The 21,065-nt window shown below is 42.3% G+C and overlaps 1 protein-coding gene across 8 annotated transcripts in view; it reads left to right on the top strand.

Moving 5' to 3' along the window:
* WDR59 (WD repeat domain 59) overlaps window positions 1-21,065 on the top strand; it is a 108,419-nt gene that overhangs the window by 35,321 nt on the left and 52,033 nt on the right. For all 8 annotated transcript variants that reach the window (XM_057493095.1, XM_057493093.1, XM_057493091.1 and 5 more), the window contains 5 exons: window positions 722-807; window positions 1,891-1,971; window positions 4,069-4,106; window positions 7,315-7,403; window positions 10,214-10,330. In XM_057493095.1, coding sequence (XP_057349078.1) covers window positions 722-807; window positions 1,891-1,971; window positions 4,069-4,106; window positions 7,315-7,403; window positions 10,214-10,330 — 411 coding nt within the window. The remainder of the gene's footprint in view (window positions 1-721; window positions 808-1,890; window positions 1,972-4,068; window positions 4,107-7,314; window positions 7,404-10,213; window positions 10,331-21,065) is intronic.

Raw genomic sequence — 21,065 nt, 5'->3', positions numbered from 1 at the left:
GGTGGCACCAGTTTGCAGTCCCACCAACAGTGTAGCAGGGTCCTGTTCCTCTGCATCCTCCCGCTGGCTTATTATTTCTTTAAGTGAAGTGCAGTTTGATCTTTTTTCCTCCTGTAGTTGTGGTTTCTTCTGGCCCATTTTCCCCATGTCTTTCTGCTTAACCCTTTAAGGAATTTAATATAGGCACATTTCAAGGAGTTCTGTATAATGTTGCTTTCTACAACATCCTTTTGGTGGTGGTTCTGTTTTCTTTCTTGTGCATCTATGTTAATAAAGTGTGGTAGATGCTTCTAGGCATTTGAGAGTGGGAACGGCTAGCTAAAAACATCTAGTGTGACAGTAACTGGAGAGATGGGTGAGTGACCTTCAGGGAAGGGAAGCGGTTCCTCTAGTGGTCGGGGGACAGCTCCATAACCCATAACCCGTGCTCCGTGGTGCAGCTGTAGGTTCAGCTCAACTGTACCTGTTCTGGATAGATTCACTTTGGAGGTGGCACCGCCTCTCCATTTTGAAATTCTGAGTGCCATAGACTGAGCTGAGGTTAGCTCATGTGTTATTCGTACTTACCCTTGATGGCTTTTAAATCAAGTTCAACCTGTAGCATCTTTGCCCTGCACATTGGTTTCTCCCTAGCTTCCTCTTCTCAGCCCCAAGCAGATTGGGGTGAGAGTGTGTGGGCTGATGTGCCACCCGCTGTCTCCTGTCCCTTGTTTCTTTCCAGAGTAACCAACGGGTTGACCTTTATAAGTGGAAAGATGGCAGTGGGGAAGTTGGCGCAACCTTACAAGGCCACACTCGTGTGATCAGGTAAGCAGCAGCCCTCCACAGCTCTCTGGCCTGCCTGGCTTTGTCAGAGTCCCTTGTGACGAAATGAAGACACCGTCATCCTCCCATGTCTTGACCCTCTGTGTTGCTTGCGCTGGCCCTGTGTGGCTGTTGGGTCCTTAACATTCACTGAAGTGATGATGGCTTTCACAGTGAAGAACAACCGGTATTTAGGAACCAGCATCCATGTAGCTCTTAACCCCGATTCCAGAAGACACAGACCAGTATAGTCCAGTCCAGAATAAAGGATTAGAGCTGATTTTTGTCCTAGGAGGGAGACGAAGTTATGCAGCTGAGTCCTGAGCTCACAGTCAGAGTGCTCAGGAGCAAAGACATGGTGTTGGGCACCGTGGGGAGCTCTTGCCTCATGGTCCATTGTCCAAACACACATTGCCTCCCGCTCGTGGCATTCCAGTTGGCCTCTGGAGTGTTCCTCGACCTGTCCTTCCTTGGGGTCACTGTTCTGGGTGGGGAAGCTCATTCTGGGAAGTGGCAGTGGGAGCGTGCCGCTGGTGAAGCTGACCTGGGACGTGGTGGAGAGGCTAGACCCCTGGCCTGGGTAACTGCTCATGTGGCGACTGCCTCTCCAGGAGTGAGGAGATGAGTAGGGGCCAGAGGTTGGCTTGCCTTCCTGGGAGGCTGCCTGACAGCATGGTGATTTGCCACTTCTTTAAGAGATGCTGGGTTTACTCAAGGTACCTGTGGTCGAGTCTAATTTAGAAAACGGTAAGTCAAAAGTTACTTATTGTGTTTTTCCTTTGTTTTGTCTGTTTAGTGTGTGTGTGTGTGTGTGTGTGTGCATGTGTGTGTGTGTTTTAGGCTGAAATGCTCTGTCTCTTTCTTGGGAGCAGGTGATGATATAGCTGATGATGACAGGGGGAAGAACATACAAATTCCCTTCAGAGCTCAGTTAAGTCTTATTCCCAAAGAACTTCGCAGAATCCCACCTAAGCTGTGTTATGAGGCCCAATTACAGTAACTTTCTGCAGCTACCAGAAACTAAATCTGCTGCTGTTTTGGAACTGAATTTTTTCCTTGTTGTTGTTTTGTTTTTTGTGTTTCCAGTGACTTGGACTGGGCAGTGTTTGAGCCAGATCTCCTAGTTACCAGCTCTGTGGACACCTACATCTACATTTGGGATATAAAGTAAGAATAATTAAGAGGCACAGCTGCGTGGTTGTGGGACAATCTCAGACCTTCATTTAGAATCAGGTGTCTTGGTTTGGTTTCCCCTGGATGCAGACCTTGAGACAGGGATACATGGCAGATACGTTATTCAGGAGGTAAAGAAACACTGGTAGTGGGTAGAGAAGAGAGGTAGGCTTGGGAAGGCCACTAATATAGGGTGCCCTCTCTGTCTGAGGACCTCTAAACAGGTGGAGTTTAGTCTTACTGGATACCACCAGGTGCTAATGTAAAACTCCCTCTTCAGGGTCTAAGGCGTGGGGGTACCCACCCCCATCAGTCCCCGCACCCGCCGCAGCTCCCAGCCCTTCAGGCCTGTCATGAAGGTTTGCACAGTGGGCTTCTGCTTCCCAGGAAACCCCTTCGGCAGAGAAATGCAGGTGCTGTTGTTTGGAAGTCAGTCTAGAGTTTACTGAGTTTACTGCAGTGGCAAGGGCTGTGGGGGGGTTTGGGCACAGATGCTCATCTGCTTCAGTGGCAGTGCTGAGACACATGTGCTCTGTGCTTTGTGAGCTTGAGTCTCATCTGTCGGGCTGGCAGCCACCTGGTGGGGCTGCTGTGCGTGGAGGGAAGAGTAAAGGAGCACCGGGGGCCAGGAAGGTTCTCAGTGAGCGTCCGTCCCCCTCCCTTTGTAGAGTGCCGTTCCCTTTGTGACAGCTAGAGGCGACTGACCGATGGGTGTGTCTGTACAGTGTCTACCCTGCTACACCCCTTGCCAGGTGGCCACGTAGCAGTGGCTTCGTGCTGTTTTACACTGAAGGCAGGCTATGGGCAAAAGGTGAGGCCCGGATTGAGGTTTGCCAGATGGGGCAGGTGGGTGAGCTGGACCGAGCGCTGGGGATGTGTGTTGGTACTGATCAGCACCTAGTTAGTCTAGTTAGTCAGTCTAAGGTAGTGCCAGGTGAGGGATGAAGCGCTATGCTCAGGAAAGCGGAGAGGAGCTCCTCAGCAAAGCAAGCTGGAGCTGTGGGCAAAGTCCGCATTTTCTTCCTTTACATGAAACAGTTGTTTTCATAATTTAATGATGAAAAGACACTGAGCAGCCGATTTCTCTTCAGGAAGGAAGTCCTCTCAGTCGGAAGTGGGGGCTGTAGATTTACCTCCGCTGACCCAGCCCAGGCTCCTGCCCAGCCCTGTCATTTATGATTTGGGGGGGAACGTGCCCCTCTGACTTTGTAGTAAACCAAGGAGCCTCTGTCTCCAAGAGTCTCCTGTTGTATCCAGGACTAGTTTTTGTTTTGTTTTGTAATTGTGGTTAAAAAAGACAACATAGAATTTACCATCTTCACCATTCCTAAGTACACAGTTAAGTATATTCACATTGTTGTGCAGCAGATCTCCATTTCTAGAACCGTTTGCATCTTACAAAGCTAAAACTCTGCTCACTAAACAATTTCCTATTCTTCTTCCCCCAGCCCCTAGCAAGCACCATTCCATTTCTGTTTCTGTGGATTTAGATACCTCATGTAAGTGGAATCATGAGATATTTATCTTTTTTTGATGGACTTATTGACTTAATGTCCTCAGGTCTATCCATGTTGTAGCATGCGACAAGATTTTCCTTCTTAATACTCTGCCACGTTTGTTTATCCATTCCTCTGTTGGACCTGAGGGTTGCTTCCTCTTGGCTGCTGTGAATGTCCAGAGTGGTTTCTTACTCCACCTTTGAAATGCTGCTGGGAAAGTTTTTGCAGAGTTATGCTTCCATGTCCGTGGCCTTGTTGCCTGTAGGAGAAATGACATCCGGAAAGGATTCTTTTGGCTTCCCTGGCCCCTCCATCAGCGTCATCCAGGCCATGCTGAATCATATAATTTGTTTTCTGTGGATGCCACTGTATGGTTTGAAATTCAGAGTCAGACTCAGTTGAAGTGGCTGAGAAAGTTCTGCATAGAGAGAGCTCGGCCTCTCTGTATAACTTCTTTTTAAGTTCCTCACATTCCCACTGAACTCCAAGAACCCATTGAAAGGGAAGTGGAGAAATGCATGCAGAGGGTGAAGAGTACCAGATGGATGGTAGCACATGAACTGAGGTTTGATTCCTAATTTTTCTGTTTCAGAGACACAAGGAAACCTGCCACTGCGCTGTCTGCTGTAGGTGAGTGTGTACTCCCCCCGCCCGCCTGTGCCCTCCTGGTGCCTCCATCCCTTTTCTCACAGGGCCTCCAGGCCCCATGCTCTGTCCCAGCTGCGTGTAATTGTTAAGTCCCACGTCGCAAGCTGCTTGCTTCAGCCTGCTCTCAGAAGTTAGAGTCAGGGCTGCTGAGTGTAGTCAGAAACTTACTTCAGAATGCAAGGATAGGAGCCAAATTTGTTTGTAAACTTTTTACTGTGGAAAACTTCAAATGTATATGAAAATAGAAGAAAAACAACTACCTTGTGTTCATCATCCAGCTTCAGCAATTATCAACATACAGCCAATCCTATTTCATCTTCACCTCTACCCACTGCCCCCACCCCATCTTCTTCGGGGTGATTTTGAAGCAATTCTTAGCTGTCATACCATTATATCAACGAATACTTTAATAAGTAATATTTTTGCAAGAGTGGAATCCTTTAAAAACACATAACCACAATACCATTAACATACCTAAATATAGTAACAGTAGCTTTTTAATATCACCAGATATTTAAGCAGTATTCAGATTTTCCCAGTAGGCTCCATTGTTGATTTTACAAATTATTTGAATCAGTATTCAAATAAAGTCCATACTAATAAGTGGTTGACACATTTCCCATCTTTTTTAGTTGGTGGGTTTCTTCTTCTGCTTGTTTGGTTGGGTTTTCTTTTCCTGCAGTTTACTTATTGAAGAAATGAGGTTGTTTGTCATGTGGCTTCCCCACAATCTAGATTACGCCGATTGTGTCCCTGTGGTGTCATTTACTGTGGACTTCCTGAAACTTTGAAATTACTTTCTGATCTCCCTATTTTTATCATGCAGTTGGAATTGACTGTTTTTGGAAGTCTCCCTTGGGGCTGCTGTGCAGTATTCCCACTACTCCCTCAGAGTAGGATTTGGGCACAGAACTGGTACACCTTACAGTGATGAAGCCCAAATATCAGTATTGTATTTTGGCATTTTTGATAAAAATGTATCATATTATCTGTCTTTTAAATCTCGTTCCTTTGTATATTCTTGGTACATTTTAATTCTCATTTGGTGTTTGCTCCAAAGTGATGACATGATTCTTTTCCCCTGCACCCCCTATACCTTGTCACTTAAAGGTATTAAGCAGCTGGGTTATCTGTTCTGTGAGGTTAGGAGCCATGTCTTTCTTGTTAGTGCTGTGGACCAAGGTCAGTATTTACACCTGACCCAAGGAGATGCCCCATAAATGTTTGTTAAAAGAATTTGGAATGGAGCACTAAATGCTTCTGTGCTGAGCGCTTAGCACTTGGACTGATTTGGGCCTCTCCTGCTTTAGGCATTTAGGATCTGAGACATAGGATGGCTCACAGACATGGTTGCAGAGGACGTCCAATCATCCAACTGAATGAAAATACAAATATTCTGTAAATGCCTCAGTCATCTCCCCCTACTTTGTTACTCCTGCTTACAGGTTTCCAATTTGGATTGTTTGTAGAGGAATTCTAAAAAGACAGATAGGTCTGTTGTTGTTTTTTTTTCAGCCTCTTTGTTCTAGTTGCTTTCCTTTCTAAGCCTTTCTAAAAAATAGAGGTGAGAAACTTCTTTCCTTTTTGCACTGAATTCAGTGAGCTTTCTCTCTGGGGGCAAGCTGCCCTGGGAGAAAAGAGGCAAATGAGAGGCATGTAGACCTTTATAAGCAGCTTGATCTGACGTGCCCTGATGGGTGCAGCCTTGACTACTACCTGGGTCCGTCGTCCCCATTTTCATCTTCCCGCGAGTGCATCATTTATACCTCTGGGGTGGGGAGTCAGTAAAAGCCTGCCCATGTGTACTCCAGGCTGTTCTCTGGCTGAGAACTCTTACCTTCTGGGACCTCTACCTGACTCTGGTGTCATGATCCTATAAAGCAGGTTGAATTAGGGAGTCCCCAGAATCCTCTGGGAGGCTTCCTGTTCTGCGGGACCACTACCCCCATCCCCACTGGGAAAAGTATATATTCTTGGAACTCTTCAAGTAATGCCATCCTGAGGAGATGGAGCAGCCTCTTCTTATTCATTATCTGATAACCTTTCTTGCAAAGAAACTGGGTCTCCTAAGTAATGCACTCCCTCCTCATCTTCAGGGGTCTCCACCATTCATTCTCAGATAATTTAAGATGCCCTATGTCTTAAGGAGAAAACGCAACAAAGAAACCTTCACCAGAACCAGGCAAGGATAAGTTCTGGACCTTCTCTCTATTTCTGTTGGAGTCTTAAGTCCTTGCTTTACCCGTCACACTTGCTAGGCTCCTTGGACCAGGCCACTCTCCCAAACCCTCCGTCTACTGTGGTGTCCCCAGTAAAAAACACCTGCCTGAAGGGAGAGGTGTCAAAGTAGAAGTGTCATGTGTTATCTGAACAAGGACAAGAAGAGGCAGGAAGGAGAGCCATTGTGTTGTTTTGGTTTAACTTGATTGATTATTTTTAAGAATCAGCTAGAAGTACTGATGTGTCATAGTTTTCTCCACATCTCAGCCCCGTCTGGCATCTTCCAACATGTCTCCTTTCTTAAGTAGCTCTTCTGTCGTTGTTACCTCTGTGTTGACAGAGTGGGAAAGGACTAAGTCCTCACAGCACCAGGGGTGTTCCTTCCTCTGACTCAACACAGGGCCGGTGGCTGTGCCTGACCGCTGGCAGGGAGATGAGTGTGTGCGGTGGTATATACCTAACCTGAGTGCAGAATTAGGCAACTGTGGGGCTTATTCTTCTGCTGAGCTTCAGCCGGAGGCTATGTTTTTCCAAAACTGTCCCTTTAAAAAAAAAAAGTGGGAAGGAGCAGGCATTGAGCTGAGGGCCTTCTGACGGGAGCTCAGCCTTGGAAAGGATGGAGAGCTAGGCTCTGTGATGAGTCGGGTACCATCCAACAGTGTGGAGCTGCACTGCTTCTCTGCAAGGAAGTATGCTACCCTGCTGGTTCTGCTCAGAGCTACCCTGTAGGTTTTTTCCTAAGTGAGACTGTTTTCTCAATTAGGTGACTCTGATCCAGTTCCCATGTGCTCACTCATTTAGCTTTTGGCTTCATATTCTCTTTAATGTTGCCTCTGGTGCAGTCATAGAATCTTAAAGGGTCCTGTTTTAATGCAGCCGGACTTCATTATACAGGTCCCCTGGATATGCTCTGTCCTAGTTCTGGAGGTGTTGAGGGCAGCAGCTGTCTTCCCCTGATTTTTCTTTGCAGCTGGTGCTTCACAGGTCAAATGGAATAAAAAAAATGCTAATTGCCTTGCCACCAGTCATGACGGGGATGTACGGATATGGGACAAGCGGGTGAGTAGTTGACCCTCCCACCCCCCAGTTGGTCTTTAGTCCCTCCCAGAGGGTGTTTAGCGGATGTTGTGGGTGGCAGGATTTGCCTTGAGAGCACAAGGTATGCTGTCAGCATGCTGGATTGTCATTTTAAGATCACAGCACCAGATGACATTTGCTTCCTGATCAGATTGATGCCGGAGGAAGACAGGGAAGTGAGGCATTATCATCAGTTGTTAAGAAAATGAACTGGGCCTGAACAAAGTCAGAGTCCCATTTGTGTTTCCTTCTGACCTGCTGCTCTAACTAACCTTCTCCAAGCCTCAGTTTCCTTATCTTCAAAGTACAGATGACAGCTGTGTATCACTGAGGAGGTCAAGCCTGAGGGACCAGACAGTACTCGAGAATGGTCTGCAGGCTGCTTCTCCCTGTCCCAGATTGCAAAGTGAAAACTAGCTGTTCTAGGATACCTGCCATCCTGAATACTTTTGCTATGAATCACTGAGGTGGCTGCTTGGTTTGCTCGAGTCCCCCTTGCAAGTCTAGCTATGCCATCAGCCCCAGAGTTGCCCGCAGATCCTGTATTGTCCCTGCAACAGCCCGGGTACCTGAGAGCGTGAGAGAGGGGCAGGCTCCCAGGCTGCTGCTGCTGTCATGGAAGGCCTGGGGGAAGTTTGGGATGATGGCATCAGTGAAAGTAACGACACAGGGAAATTACCGTGTCTGCCTGCTGGTGATGTTAGCATAGAACAGTGGGCCTGTGCAACCCGCAGCTGGCACTCCTCATCCTTGGGGGGAGCACCCACCTTTAGTTTTCCTGAGACTTGACTGGGGCTGCGTCAGCTTGGAGCTGACCAGCAGGTCTCGGCATTGCTCTGGCTGCCCTGCACCCTGCCCTGGCGGAAATGGGTCCTGGAGTGGGAGAAGGGGAATCTGTGGGGCTGGTGCCAGGATGCTGGGGAGGTGGTGGGCTGCTGAAGCCCTCTCTTCAGGCAGTTCGTGGGGACAACCTTTAAAAGTAGAGGTTGGGTGGATGCATCTTCTCTGTTAGTTTGTGTTGCTGTCCTGTTAGGCCAGTCTGGTATTAGACATTCTTCTCCCTCTTTATTTCTTAAACTGATGATTGGTTTTATTCCTTTTATCTCTAGCGTAGTAAATGGTTTAAATAAATGGTTGTTTGTAGCGTATACGTATTTGCTTTAGACTGTTTCCTGAGCCATAGGCACAGTAAACAGTTTGGCATATAGCCGTGAACTCTCTCAGCACCTGTTTTCCACAGCAGTACCTGTGCCCCTTATCTTGTGGGAAAATACAAACAGACTGTCCCTTTTAGTCCTCTGCTTGGTCCACTAATAATCCCTGATTTCCCTTAGCAAACCTGTTATCTATTTTGTTTAAGGCTTTTAACGTTTTTTCTGGCTGTTAATACTCAGGACCTCTGCTCAGATGGCCTCTTAGACATGTCGGTCACATTTTTACCTCTGTGGCACTTTCTAGTATCAGCATAGGTACTGGTGGTGGCAAACATCAGAGACTGAGACAAACTCAGGGTCAGTGGTAATGTCAGATCTCATTCAGACTCACGTCTGACTAATAGTACCAACATTTAATAAGCATTTGTTATGCGTAGACATTGTCCTAAGGAACTATGTGTGTATTGATTCATGTCCCTTTATAACTGCCCTTTGAAGTAGGTACTGTTTTTATCTCCACTTGGCATATGAGTAAACTGAGGCACTGTTGGTAGGATTTTAACTCAGAAAGGCTGGTTCTGGAGACTACACTCTTAACCTCATAGACTAGTGGTAATTATAGAGGTAATACATGCTCTTTGTAGAAAATATAAAAGGAAAAATAAAAATCATTCATAGTCCTATTACCCAGAGACAAATGCGAATATTTTGATGTTTTCTTATGCTTTTTAAAACATGGTTCATTATATCGTGGGCATAGTTATGTACACTTTTTTCCTTTAACATCACAACAGGTGCATTTTCCCTATGTTATAATCTCTAAGTATAGCTTTTAGTGTCTACATTATGTTGGATCAGATAGCTGTTCATAATTGATTCTAAAATTTAATTATTCCCCACTTGTGTTGTTTCTGGTTTGTTAGTGTTTCAAGTAACACCAGTGTGAACATACTTTGCATGTAAATCTTTTTGTGAATTTGGAATGTTCCCTTAAGAAAGGAAAATTGTAAGTCTCTTGATAAAAATGGTCAAATTTTTGTCCCAAACTGGTTGTACTACTTTATATGTACACCAGCAGTGACAAGTGTGGTCTCACCAGCATTGAATATTATTTACAGATATTTTCTGATAGCTTTAAAATATCTTAATGTACATTTCTGAGGTTCCCTTCTGAGTTTGTTCTGTATGTGCTTATCAGTCATGTTTGTTGCCTCTTGTGATGTGTGTCATTCCCTCTTGGGGTCTAGGTGCTTGGTCACTTCCAGATAGGTGGTTTTCCCTCAGGATTGCTCTGTTGGGATGTCACAGCCCCTCTTCTTGGGTGATTGTGAGGAAGGGGAGCAGGAATTGCAGACCACAAAACTATAGGGAGATGTACCCACCGCCTTTTGTTCCCATGCCTGAGGCTGGATGGGAAGAAGTTAGTCTCATAGGCCCATATATGGAGCCTGCGTGAAGGAGAGCTGGAGAAGTCTTTTCCTATTACTGTTTTGTTTGCTCTAAACAGAAAGTGCAGTTTCCCAAGGATAAAGATGGTATCTTGTAGTATTGTTTTATCCCTGCTCAGCACACAGCTGACTGTTAGCTCCATGTAGACACTGCCTGAATGGACAACACTCAGTGCCGATCCTATTGCAGAAACCCAGCACAGCAACGGAGTATCTAGCAGCCCACCTCTCCAAAATCCATGGCCTGGACTGGCACCCAGACAGTGAGCACATTCTTGCCACCTCCAGTCAAGACAACTCTGTCAAGGTGAGTGGCACCCATTTGGCAGCTGGGGAGCTGTGTTTGGGAGGCAGATATGTGGCAGCACTTTCTTCAGAAGGAAAGTATGTTACCATAGTGTGTCCATCTTGGGTGCATGTGCTTCCCGGGAAGATGGGCAAGTAAACCTGGTTATGCAGACCAGCAGGAGTGATGTAGCATATATCTGATTTGGTTCCTGGAATGTGTTCAGAGCATTTTCTTCTTTCCCTTTGTGGAAGGAAGTTAGAAACAAAAACATTTAAAAAGGAAAATAAATTTACTTGCAGAGAAATTGTCAGGACATCAGATTTCAGAGAAAAAACACAAACAGATATGTAAGTAGAGTGGAAAAGCCCACAAAATTGTTAAGGTTACCACATTTGTAAGTAGTCTCTCTGGGGTGGAAAAACAGCAATTTCCTCTCATGATTGTCATATCTGCAGAAGTTTTAACATCTTGAGTCATGAACACTGTAAAAGTCATGGGTATGGTTGTTTTATTAGAGATTCTCTAAGTTACAGGAAATACTCAGGGTCTCTGGGTTTCAGGAACTCTGTTATTTTTGGTTTATCTCAGAGTTCTTGTTTGTCTTTCTTCTCCGACTGTGGGAAGTCATGCGTACCCTTGTTTAGAGGGATGTAGGGCAGACTCACCTTGTGCCATGGTGCCTCCCTGTGGTCAGGTCTCTGCCTGGAAGGACACCATAGAAGTTTGCTGAGCAGTTTTGTGATTCAGCATCATTACTTCAATGCTTTGTTTCCGTAGGCATGTACAATATCTCTTTGGTATGGTTAGCAGAATTAGAATCATACACTGAGACCTAAAAGTTAACTTCTGCCTGGAGGTTTGCAAATCCCTTGGAGTTTTAATTTATTTGTATGTGCCAGAAGTGTTTTTTGTTTATTTTTTTTGAGTTTGTGTTTTTGTCCCTATATCCCAGTCAGCCTCTCTTCCAAATTCAGGAACCATCAATTCACTACTTTCTTTGAGGTCACCAAGTATGTCGATGTTCAGTGACATCTTTACTGCCTGCGAGGCTGGGATTCCATAGTTATTAAATCAGGTAACAGGTCAGTTTCCACATGTGAAACATAGCCTATTCCTTACTAGTAGGCTTAGCTTATGAATTATATGAGATTTTGGATGTGGTATTTGATTTCTTCCACTATGTCCTGGTAGGAAGGAAGACAGTTCTTATTGAATGTATATAAACATCATAACTGTAAAAAGTTAAGCAATTCAGAGGCACTTTGCATAATATTCAACCACTGTTTTTAGTAATTTGTAGATAAGGATCAATATGTCATTTTTCCCCTACATAATCATTTTATTAAGTTTACCTGGCAGTTTATTAGCTTATAATTTGTAGTAATAATTTTTTAATTGATATATAGTTGATATACAATATTATATTGGTTTCAAATATACAACACAGTGATTCAACAGAAACATTATTAAATCCTTGTCCCAACTAGTGCAGATTATTGCCTGTCAACATAGAAAGATGTTACAGAATCATTGACTGTTCTCCATGATGCACTTCCATCCCTGTGACAAACTTTAATTGTGATTGAGATTTTTATGGCTCTATTATCCCCCTCACCTACTCCACCATGCCATCCTCTCCCTCATGGTAACCACTAGTCACTTCTCAACATCTGTGAGTCTGTTGCTATTTTGTTCATTTTGTTTTGTTTTATTTTTGTATTCCACAAATAAGTGAAATCATATGGTATTTGTCTTTTTCCACCTAGCTTATTTCACTTAGTATAATACCCTATAGGTCCATTCATGTTGTCACAAATGGCAGAATTTCTTTTTATGGCTGAATAATATTCCATTGTGTATATGTACCACATCTTTATCCATTCATCTGTTGCTGGACACTTAGGTTGCTTCCATATCTTGGCTATTGTAAATAATGTGACAGTAAACATAGGGGAGCATGTACTTTTCAAATCAAGAGATTTTGTTTCTTTGGGTAAATTCCTGCAAGTAGAGTTAGGTCATATAGTATTTCTATTTTTATTTTTATTTTTTTGAGGAACCTTCATACTGCTTTCCATAGTGGCTGTACCAATTTACATTCCCACCAACAGAGTAGGAGGGTTCCCTTTTCTCCACATCCTCCCCAACACTTGTTAGTTCTTGTCTTTTGGGTAGTAGCCATTCTAACTTGTGTGAGTGTAGTAATAATTTTAATTATATTTTTATTTTCTGAATTCTGAGGGGTCAGCTAGAATAAGATACCATTGAATGAGTGTTTAATTTCAGTTCGTAAATTATTAAACTGTAATACTGTTGAATTGAGGGTTAGAGCTAGATCAAGAAGAAAGAAAAGGATTTTTCTTATATGGCCATTAAACATAGAACATTAACCACAGTAAAACTAGCACACATCATTTTAGATAGTTGTTTTTTTCCTGATCTTGGGTTAAGCAGTCTGTTTGACAAAATTTGCCTTCTTATAGACTAAGAGTCCTCAAAATTCAGATATGGTCCGTTGGTACATTCTCACAGATGGGTGTCTGCCCATGGGTCAAGGTCAACCTTACTGAGAATCCTGTATCCATGAGACTGTTGAAGAACCTGTTTCTTTTCTTTCATGACTGAGACTTTTCTGATGTGTCTTCAGAAGACTTGCTTTCTGATCTATAGCTTGTAGTGGGAGCTCTTTGGCAATAGTAAGAGAAAAGCAGAAGTCATCTATGGATAGGAAGATGGCATGGCTTTGGTTAACTCAACGATAAACAGTTCTATCAGATTGAAACAGACCGAGGTCCTCCATTTACATATGATATTTAATAATTTCATAAGATTCCACAAGGGATTGTCTAGAGAATAAGAACATGTTACAAAGTGAATGGGGACTTTGTCAAATTTCCAGAGTCTAATTTATTCCATAAATTCTGTGTTATGGTTGTTGTCACCAGCTGATGAGCATATATAAATCTAGAAACAAATTTTTAAAAAATGATTAATTTTGTTAATAGTTACTATGCTAGTCTTTGTAAATGAAATGAATACGCTTCTGTCCAAACTGAAAAGTAAGCTATTACTGAAATGCACTCATAGTAGTATTTTCCTTGTATATAATTAACCTAGGAAGGTTGAGCTTCTCTTTTTTTTTTTTTTTTTTTTTTTTAAATAATTATTTTTTATTGAAGGGTAGTTGACACACAGTATTACATTACATTAGTTTCAGGTGTACAACATAGTGATTCAACATTTATATACATGACACTTCTAGGTACCAGTTATCACCATACCAAGCTGTTACAATATCTTGACTATATTAATTACATCCCGGTTACTTATTATTTTACCATTGGAAGTGTATACTTTTTTTTTTTTTTTTTGTGAGGGCATCTCCCATATTTATTGATCAAATGGTTGTTAACAACAATAAAATTCTGTATAGGGGAGTCAATGCTCAATGCACAATCATTAATCCACCCCAAGCCTAATTTTCATCAGTCTCCAATCTTCTGAGGCATAACAAACAAGTTCTTACATGGAGAACAAATTCTTACATAGTGAATAAGTTCTTACATGGTGAACAGTACAAGGGCAACCATCACAGAAACCTTCGGTTTTGCTCATGCATTATGAACTATAAACAGTCAGTTCAAATATGAATACTCATTTGATTTTTATACTTGATTTATATGTGGATACCACATTTCTCTCTTTATTATTATTATTTTTAATAAAATGCTGAAGTGGTAGGTAGATACAAGATAAAGGTAGAAAACATAGTTTAGTGTTGTAAGAGAGCAAATGTAGATGATCAGGTGTGTGCCTGTAGACTATGTGTTAATCCAAGCTAGACCAGGGCAATAAAACATCCACGTATGCAGAAGATTTCTCTCAGAACAGGGGGGGTGAGGTTCTAAGCCTCACCTCTGTTGATCCCCAATTTCTCACCTGATGGCCCCCCTGCGACTGTGCCTGTCTTAGGTTGTTCCTCCCTTGAGGAATCTTACCCGTCTCTGGCTAACCAGTCATCTTCCGGGGCCATACAGGGAAATGTGAAGTTGGTAAGTGAGAAAGAAGCCTTATTGTTTGAAAAAGTTAGCTTTTTACTTCTTTGCATATTTATGCCCTGTGGCTTCTATGCCCAGCATTTGTCTTGAGGTATCTTTCCCACTTGGAAGAATTATGATACTCGGTAAATTTGATATGAGGCACGAATTCTATTTAAGGGTTGTAATTAGGAAGGAAGAAGAAAAGCTATAGAAGTAGCAGGGGGAAGAAAACATGGGAAGATTGATTATTTCTTTGATATATCTTCTTGTAGAGTAACTTCAGCATGTATAGGTTTTAAGCTACTACTTAAATTGCACACACACATTAACATAATAGGAGTATAGTTACATAACCAAAGCATATCTATAATTACCAGCCATCTGCAGTGAAACCAAGAAAACCAGTTAGGCACCTTAGGCATTTGTGAAAACTTATCTATGATATGGTGGATATTGTCCAGCTGAACTTGAACAGTCTGAGAGAAATCAGACAAATTAAAACAACCCATTCCTGGGGACTGTTCACATGCCATATGTTCTTTTAACAGTAAATAGTTTGTAGTTGTAAGACTTTGGAGTGCTACAATTTGCACTTCTCCAAATTCTTGGTTGAGTTCCAACAGTATAGATCCAGTCCAATTTTGTTGTTTTACTGTATGCACAGGCCAGCTTAGATATCTCCTTCCTCATTCCCATGGCAAGTCCAGGAACTGGTGGGATGAGTGCATCTACAGCTGTAGCAGTGCGTGGATCTTTGTTGGGGTTTTTTGATGATCATCTTCTGGCATGAGTCTTCCAGAGAGTGCAGATGTTGGAAGTTCTTTTTCATATCGTATCTTAGTTCATTTTCGGGGTAGCCCAATTAGGCTTTGATCCTCTGTATAAACACAAACAGACCCTTTGCCTACACTTTTATATGCCCTTTATACCCTTGTGTAGAACTCGTTGGAGGTTACCACACAGGAACTGCCCTTTTTTTTTTTTTTTTTTGCTATCACTAATCTACACTTACATGATGAATATTATGTTTACTAGGCTCTCCCCTATACCAGGTCTCCCCTATAAACCCCTTTACAGTCACTGTCCATCAGCATAGCAAAATGTTGTAGAATCACTACTTGCCTTCTCTGTGTTGTACAGCCCTCCCTTTTCTCCTACCCCCCCATGCATGCTAATCTTAATACCCCCCTACTTCTCCCCCCATTATCCCTCCCTACCCACCCATCCTCCCCAGTCCCTTTCCCTTTGGTACCTGTTAGTCCATTCTTGAGTTCTGTGATTCTGCTGCTGTTTTGTTCCTTCAGTTTTTCCTTTGTTCTTATATTCCACAGATAAGTAAAATCATTTGGTATTTCTCTTTCTCCGCTTGGCTTGTTTCACTGAGCATAATACCCTCCAGCTCCATCCATGTTGCTGCAAATGATTGGATTTGCCCTTTTCTTATGGCTGAGTAGTATTCCATTGTGTATATGTACCACATCTTCTTTATCCATTCATCTATTGATGGACATTTAGGTTGCTTCCAATTCTTGGCTATTGTAAATAGTGCTGCAATAAACATAGGGGTGCATCTGTCTTTCTCAAACTTGATTGCTGCGTTCTTAGGGTAAATTCCTAGGAGTGGAATTCCTGGGTCAAATGGTAAGTCTGTTTTGAGCATTTTGATGTACCTCCATACTGCTTTCCACAATGGTTGAACTAACTTACATTCCCACCAGCAGTGTAGGAGGGTTCCCCTTTCTCCACAGCCTCGCCAACATTTGTTGTTGTTTGTCTTTTGGATGGCAGCTATCCTTACTGGTGTGAGGTGATACCTCATTGTAGTTTTAATTTGCATTTCTCTGATAATTAGCGATGTGGAGCATCTTTTCATGTGTCTGTTGGCCATCTGTATTTCTTTTTTGGAGAACTGTCTGTTCAGTTCCTCTGCCCATTTTTTAATTGGGTTATTTGTTTTTTGTTTGTAGAGGCGTGAGAGCTCCTTATATATTCTGGACGTCAAGCCTTTATCGGATGTGTCATTTTCAAATATATTCTCCCATACTGTAGGGATCCTTCTTGTTCTATTGATGGTGTCTTTTGCTGTACAGAAGCTTTTCAGCTTAATATAGTCCCACTTACTCATTTTTGCTGTTGTTTTCCTTGCCCGGGGAGATATGTTCAAGAAGAGGTCACTCATGTTTATGTCTAAGAGGTTTTTGCCTATGTTTTCTTCCAAGAGTTTAATGGTTTCATGGCTTACATTCAGGTCTTTGATCCATTTTGAGTTTACTTTTGTATATGGGGTTAGACAATGGTCCAGTTTCATTCTCCTACATGTAGCTGTCCAGTTTTGCCAGCACCACCTGTTGAAGAGACTGTCATTTCGCCATTGTATGTCCATGGCTCCTTTATCAAATATTAATTGACCATATATGTCTGGGTTAATGTCTGGATTCTCTAGTCTGTTCCATTGGTCTGTGGCTCTGCTCTTGTGCCAGTACCAAATTGTCTTGATTACTATGGCTTTATAGTAGAGCTTGAAGTTGGGGAGTGAGATCCCCCCTACTTTATTCTTCTTTCTCAGGATTGCTTTGGCTATTCGGGGTCTTTTGTGTTTCCATATGAATTTTTGAATTATTTGTTCCAGTTCATTGAAGAATGTTGCTGGTAGTTTCATAGGGATTGCATCAAATCTGTATATTGCTTTGGGCAGGATGGCCATTTTGACGATATTAATTCTTCCTAGCCACGAGCATGGGATGAGTTTCCATCTGTTAGTGTCCCCTTTAATTTCTCTTAAGAGTGACTTGTAGTTTTCAGAGTATAAGTCTTTCACTTCTTTGGTTAGGTTTATTCCTAGGTATTTTATTTTTTTTGATGCAATTGTGAATGGAGTTGTTTTCCTGATTTCTCTTTCTGTTGGTTCATTGTTAGTATATAGGAAAGCCACAGATTTCTGTGTGTTGATTTTGTATCCTGCAACTTTGCTGTATTCCGATATCAGTTCTAGTAGTTTTGGGGTGGAGTCTTTAGGGTTTTTTATGTACAGTATCATGTCATCTGCAAATAGTGAGAGTTTAACTTCTTCTTTACCAATATGGATTCCTTGTATTTCTTTATTTTGTCTGATTGCCGTGGCTAGGACCTCCAGTACTATGTTAAATAACAGTGGAGAGAGTGGGCATCCCTGTCTAGTTCCCGATCTCAGCGGAAATGCTTTCAGCTTCTCGCTGTTCAATATAATGTTGGCTGTGGGTTTATCATAGATGGCCTTTATTATGTTGAGGTACTTGCCCTCTATTCCCATTTTGCTGAGAGTTTTTAACATGAATGGATGTTGAACTTTGTCAAATGCTTTTTCAGCATCTATGGAGATGATCATGTGGTTTTTGTCTTTCTTTTTGTTGATGTGGTGGATGATGTTGATGGACTTTCGAATGTTGTACCATCCTTGCATCCCTGGGATGAATCCCACTTGGTCATGGTGTATGATCCTTTTGATGTATTTTTGAATTCGGTTTGCTAATATTTTGTTGAGTATTTTTGCATCTACGTTCATCAGGGATATTGGTCTGTAGTTTTCTTTTTTGGTTGGGTCTTTGCCTGGTTTTGTTATTAGGGTGATGTTAGCTTCATAGAATGAGTTTGGGAGTATCCCCTCCTCCTCTATTTTTTGGAAAACTTTAAAGAGAATGGGTATTATGTCTTCCCTGTATGTCTGATAAAATTCTGAGGTAAATCCATCTGGCCCGGGGGTTTTGTTCTTTGGTAGTTTTTTGATTACCTCTTCAATTTTGTTGCTGGTAATTGGTCTGTTTAGATTTTCTGTTTCTTCCTGGGTCAATCTTGGAAGGTTATATTTTTCTAGGAAGTTGTCCATTTCTCCTAGGTTTCCCAGCTTGTTAGCATATAGGTTTTCATAGTATTCTCCAATAATTCTTTGCATTTCCGTGGGGTCCGTCGTGATTTTTCCTTTCTCGTTTCTGATACTGTTGATTTGTGTTGACTCTCTTTTCTTCTTAATAAGTCTGGCTAGAGGCTTATCTATTTTGTTTATTTTCTCGAAGAACCAGCTCTTGGTTTCATTGATTTTTGCTATTGTTTTATTCTTCTCAATTTTATTTATTTCTTCTCTGATCTTTATTATGTCCCTCCTTCTGCTGACCTTAGGCCTCATCTGTTCTTCTTTTTCCAATTTCGATAATTGTGACATTAGACCATTCATTTGGGATTGCTCTTCCTTTTTTAAATATGCTTGGATTGCTATATACGTTCCTCTTAAGACTGCTTTTGCTGTGTCCCACAGAAGTTGGGGCTTAGGGTTCTTGTTGTCATTTGTTTCCATATATTGCTTGATCTCCATTTTGATTTGGTCATTGATCCATTGATTATTTAGGAGCGTGTTGTTAAGCCTCCATGTGTTTGTGAGCCTCTTTGCTTTCTTTGTACAGTTTATTTCTAGTTTTATGCCTTTGTGGTCTGAAAAGTTGGTTGGTAGGATTTCAATCTTTTGGAATTTTCTGAGGCTCTTTTTGTGGCCTAGTATGTGATCTATTCTGGAGAATGTTCCATGTGCACTTGAGAAGAATGTATATCCTGTTGCTTTTGGATGTAGAGTTCTATAGATGTCTATTAGGTCCATCTGCTCTACTGTGTTGTTCAGTGCTTCCGTGTCCTTACTTATTTTCTGCCCAGTGGATCTATCCTTTGGGGTGAGTGGTGTGTTGAAGTCTCCTAGAATGAATGCATTGCAGTCTATATCCCCCTTTAGTTCTGTTAGTATTTGTTTCACATATGCTGGTGCTCCTGTGTTGGGTGCATATATATTTAGAATGGTTATATCCTCTTGTTTGACTGAGCCCTTTATCATTATGTAGTGTCCTTCTTTATCTCTTGTTACTTTCTTTGTTTTGAAGTCTATTTTGTCTGATATTAGTACTGCAACCCCTGCTTTCTTCTCACTGTTGTTTGCTTGAAATATGTTTTTCCATCCCTTGACTTTTAGTCTGTACATGTCTTTGGGTTTGAGGTGAGTTTCTTGTAAGCAGCATATAGATGGGTCTTGCTTTTTTATCCATTCTGTTACTCTGTGTCTTTTGATTGGTGCATTCAACCCATTAACATTTAGGGTGACTATTGAAAGATATGTACTTATTGCCATTGCAGGCTTTAAATTCGTGGTTACCAAAGGTTCAAGGTTAGCCTCTTTAGTATCTTACTGCCTAACTTAGCTCGCTTATTGAGCTGTTATATACACTGTCTGGAGATTCTTTTCTTCTCTCCCTTCTTATTCCTCCTCCTCGATTCTTCATATGTTGGGTGTTTTGTGCTGTGCTCTTTCTAGGAGTGCTCCCATCTAGAGCAGTCCCTGTAAGATGTTCTGTAGAGGTGGTTTGTGGAAAGCAAATTCCCTCAGCTTTTGTTTGTCTGGGAATTGTTTAATCCCACCATCATATTTGAATGATAGTCGTGCTGGATACAGTATCCTTGGTTCAAGGCCCTTCTGTTTCATTGTATTAAATATATCATGCCATTCTCTTCTGGCCTGTAGGGTTTCTGTTGAGAAATCTGACGTTAGCCTTATGGGTTTCCCTTTATAGGTGACCTTTTTCTCTCTAGCTGCCTTTAACACTCTTTCCTTGTCCTTGATCTTTGCCATTTTAATTATTATGTGTCTTGGTGTTGCCCTTCTTGGATCCTTTCTGTTGGGGGTTCTGTGTATTTCCGTGGTCTGTTTGATTACTTCCTCCCCCAGTGTGGGGAAGTTTTCAGCAATTATTTCTTCTAAGATACTTTCCATCTCTTTTCCTCTCTCTTCTTCTTCTGGGACCCCTATAATACGGATATTGTTCCTTTTGGATTGGTCACACAGTTCTCTTAATATTGTTTCATTCCTGGAGATCCTTTTGTCTCTCTCTATGTCAGCTTCTATGCGTTCCTGTTCTCTGATTTCAATTCCATCAATGGCCTCTTGCATTCTATCCATTCTGCTTATAAACCCTTCCAGAGTTTGTTTCATTTCTGCGATCTCCTTTCTGGCATCTGTGATCTCTTTCCGGACTTCATCCCATTTTTCTTGCGTATTTCTCTGCATCTCTGTCAGCATGTTTATGATTCTTATTTTGAATTCTTTGTCAGGAAGACTGGTTAGGTCTGTCTCCTTCTCTGGTGTTGTCTCTGTGATCTTTGTCTGCCTGTAGCTTTGCCTTTTCATGGTGATAGGAATAGTCTGCAGAACTGGGACGAGTGACGGCTGGAAGGACTTCCTTTCTTGTTGGTTTGTGGCCCTCCTCTCCTGGGAGAACAGCGGCCTCTAGTGGCTTGTGCTGCGCAGCTGCGCGCAGACAGGGTTTCTGCTTCCTGCCCGGCTGCTATGGAGTTAATCTCCGCTGTTGCTGTGGGTGTGGCCTGGCTCGGGCAGCTACTCCAAAATGGTGGAGTCGCGTTGGAGCAGGAGCTGCTCGGAGGCTATTTATCTCCGTAAGGGGCCTCCCTGCTCCCTGCAGCCCAGGGGTTAGGGTGCCCAGAGATCCCGGATTCCCTACCTCTGGATTAAGTGACCCGCCCTGCCCCTTTAAGACTTCCAAAAAGCACCCGCCAAAACAAAACAACGACCACAAAAGAAAACAAGAAAAAAAATTTTTTTTAATTAAAAAAAAAAAAGGTGGTCGTTCGTTTTTCTTTATTCTCCGGTGCCAGCCTCAGGCCTCTGCTCACCGGTCTTTCTGCCC

Source organism: Manis pentadactyla, chromosome 15 (assembly GCF_030020395.1).
Source record: "Manis pentadactyla isolate mManPen7 chromosome 15, mManPen7.hap1, whole genome shotgun sequence".
Taxonomy (NCBI): Eukaryota; Metazoa; Chordata; class Mammalia; order Pholidota; family Manidae; genus Manis; species Manis pentadactyla.
The sequence above is the reverse complement of the archived record's forward strand: the minus strand, read 5'-3'. Positions and strand labels throughout refer to the sequence as shown.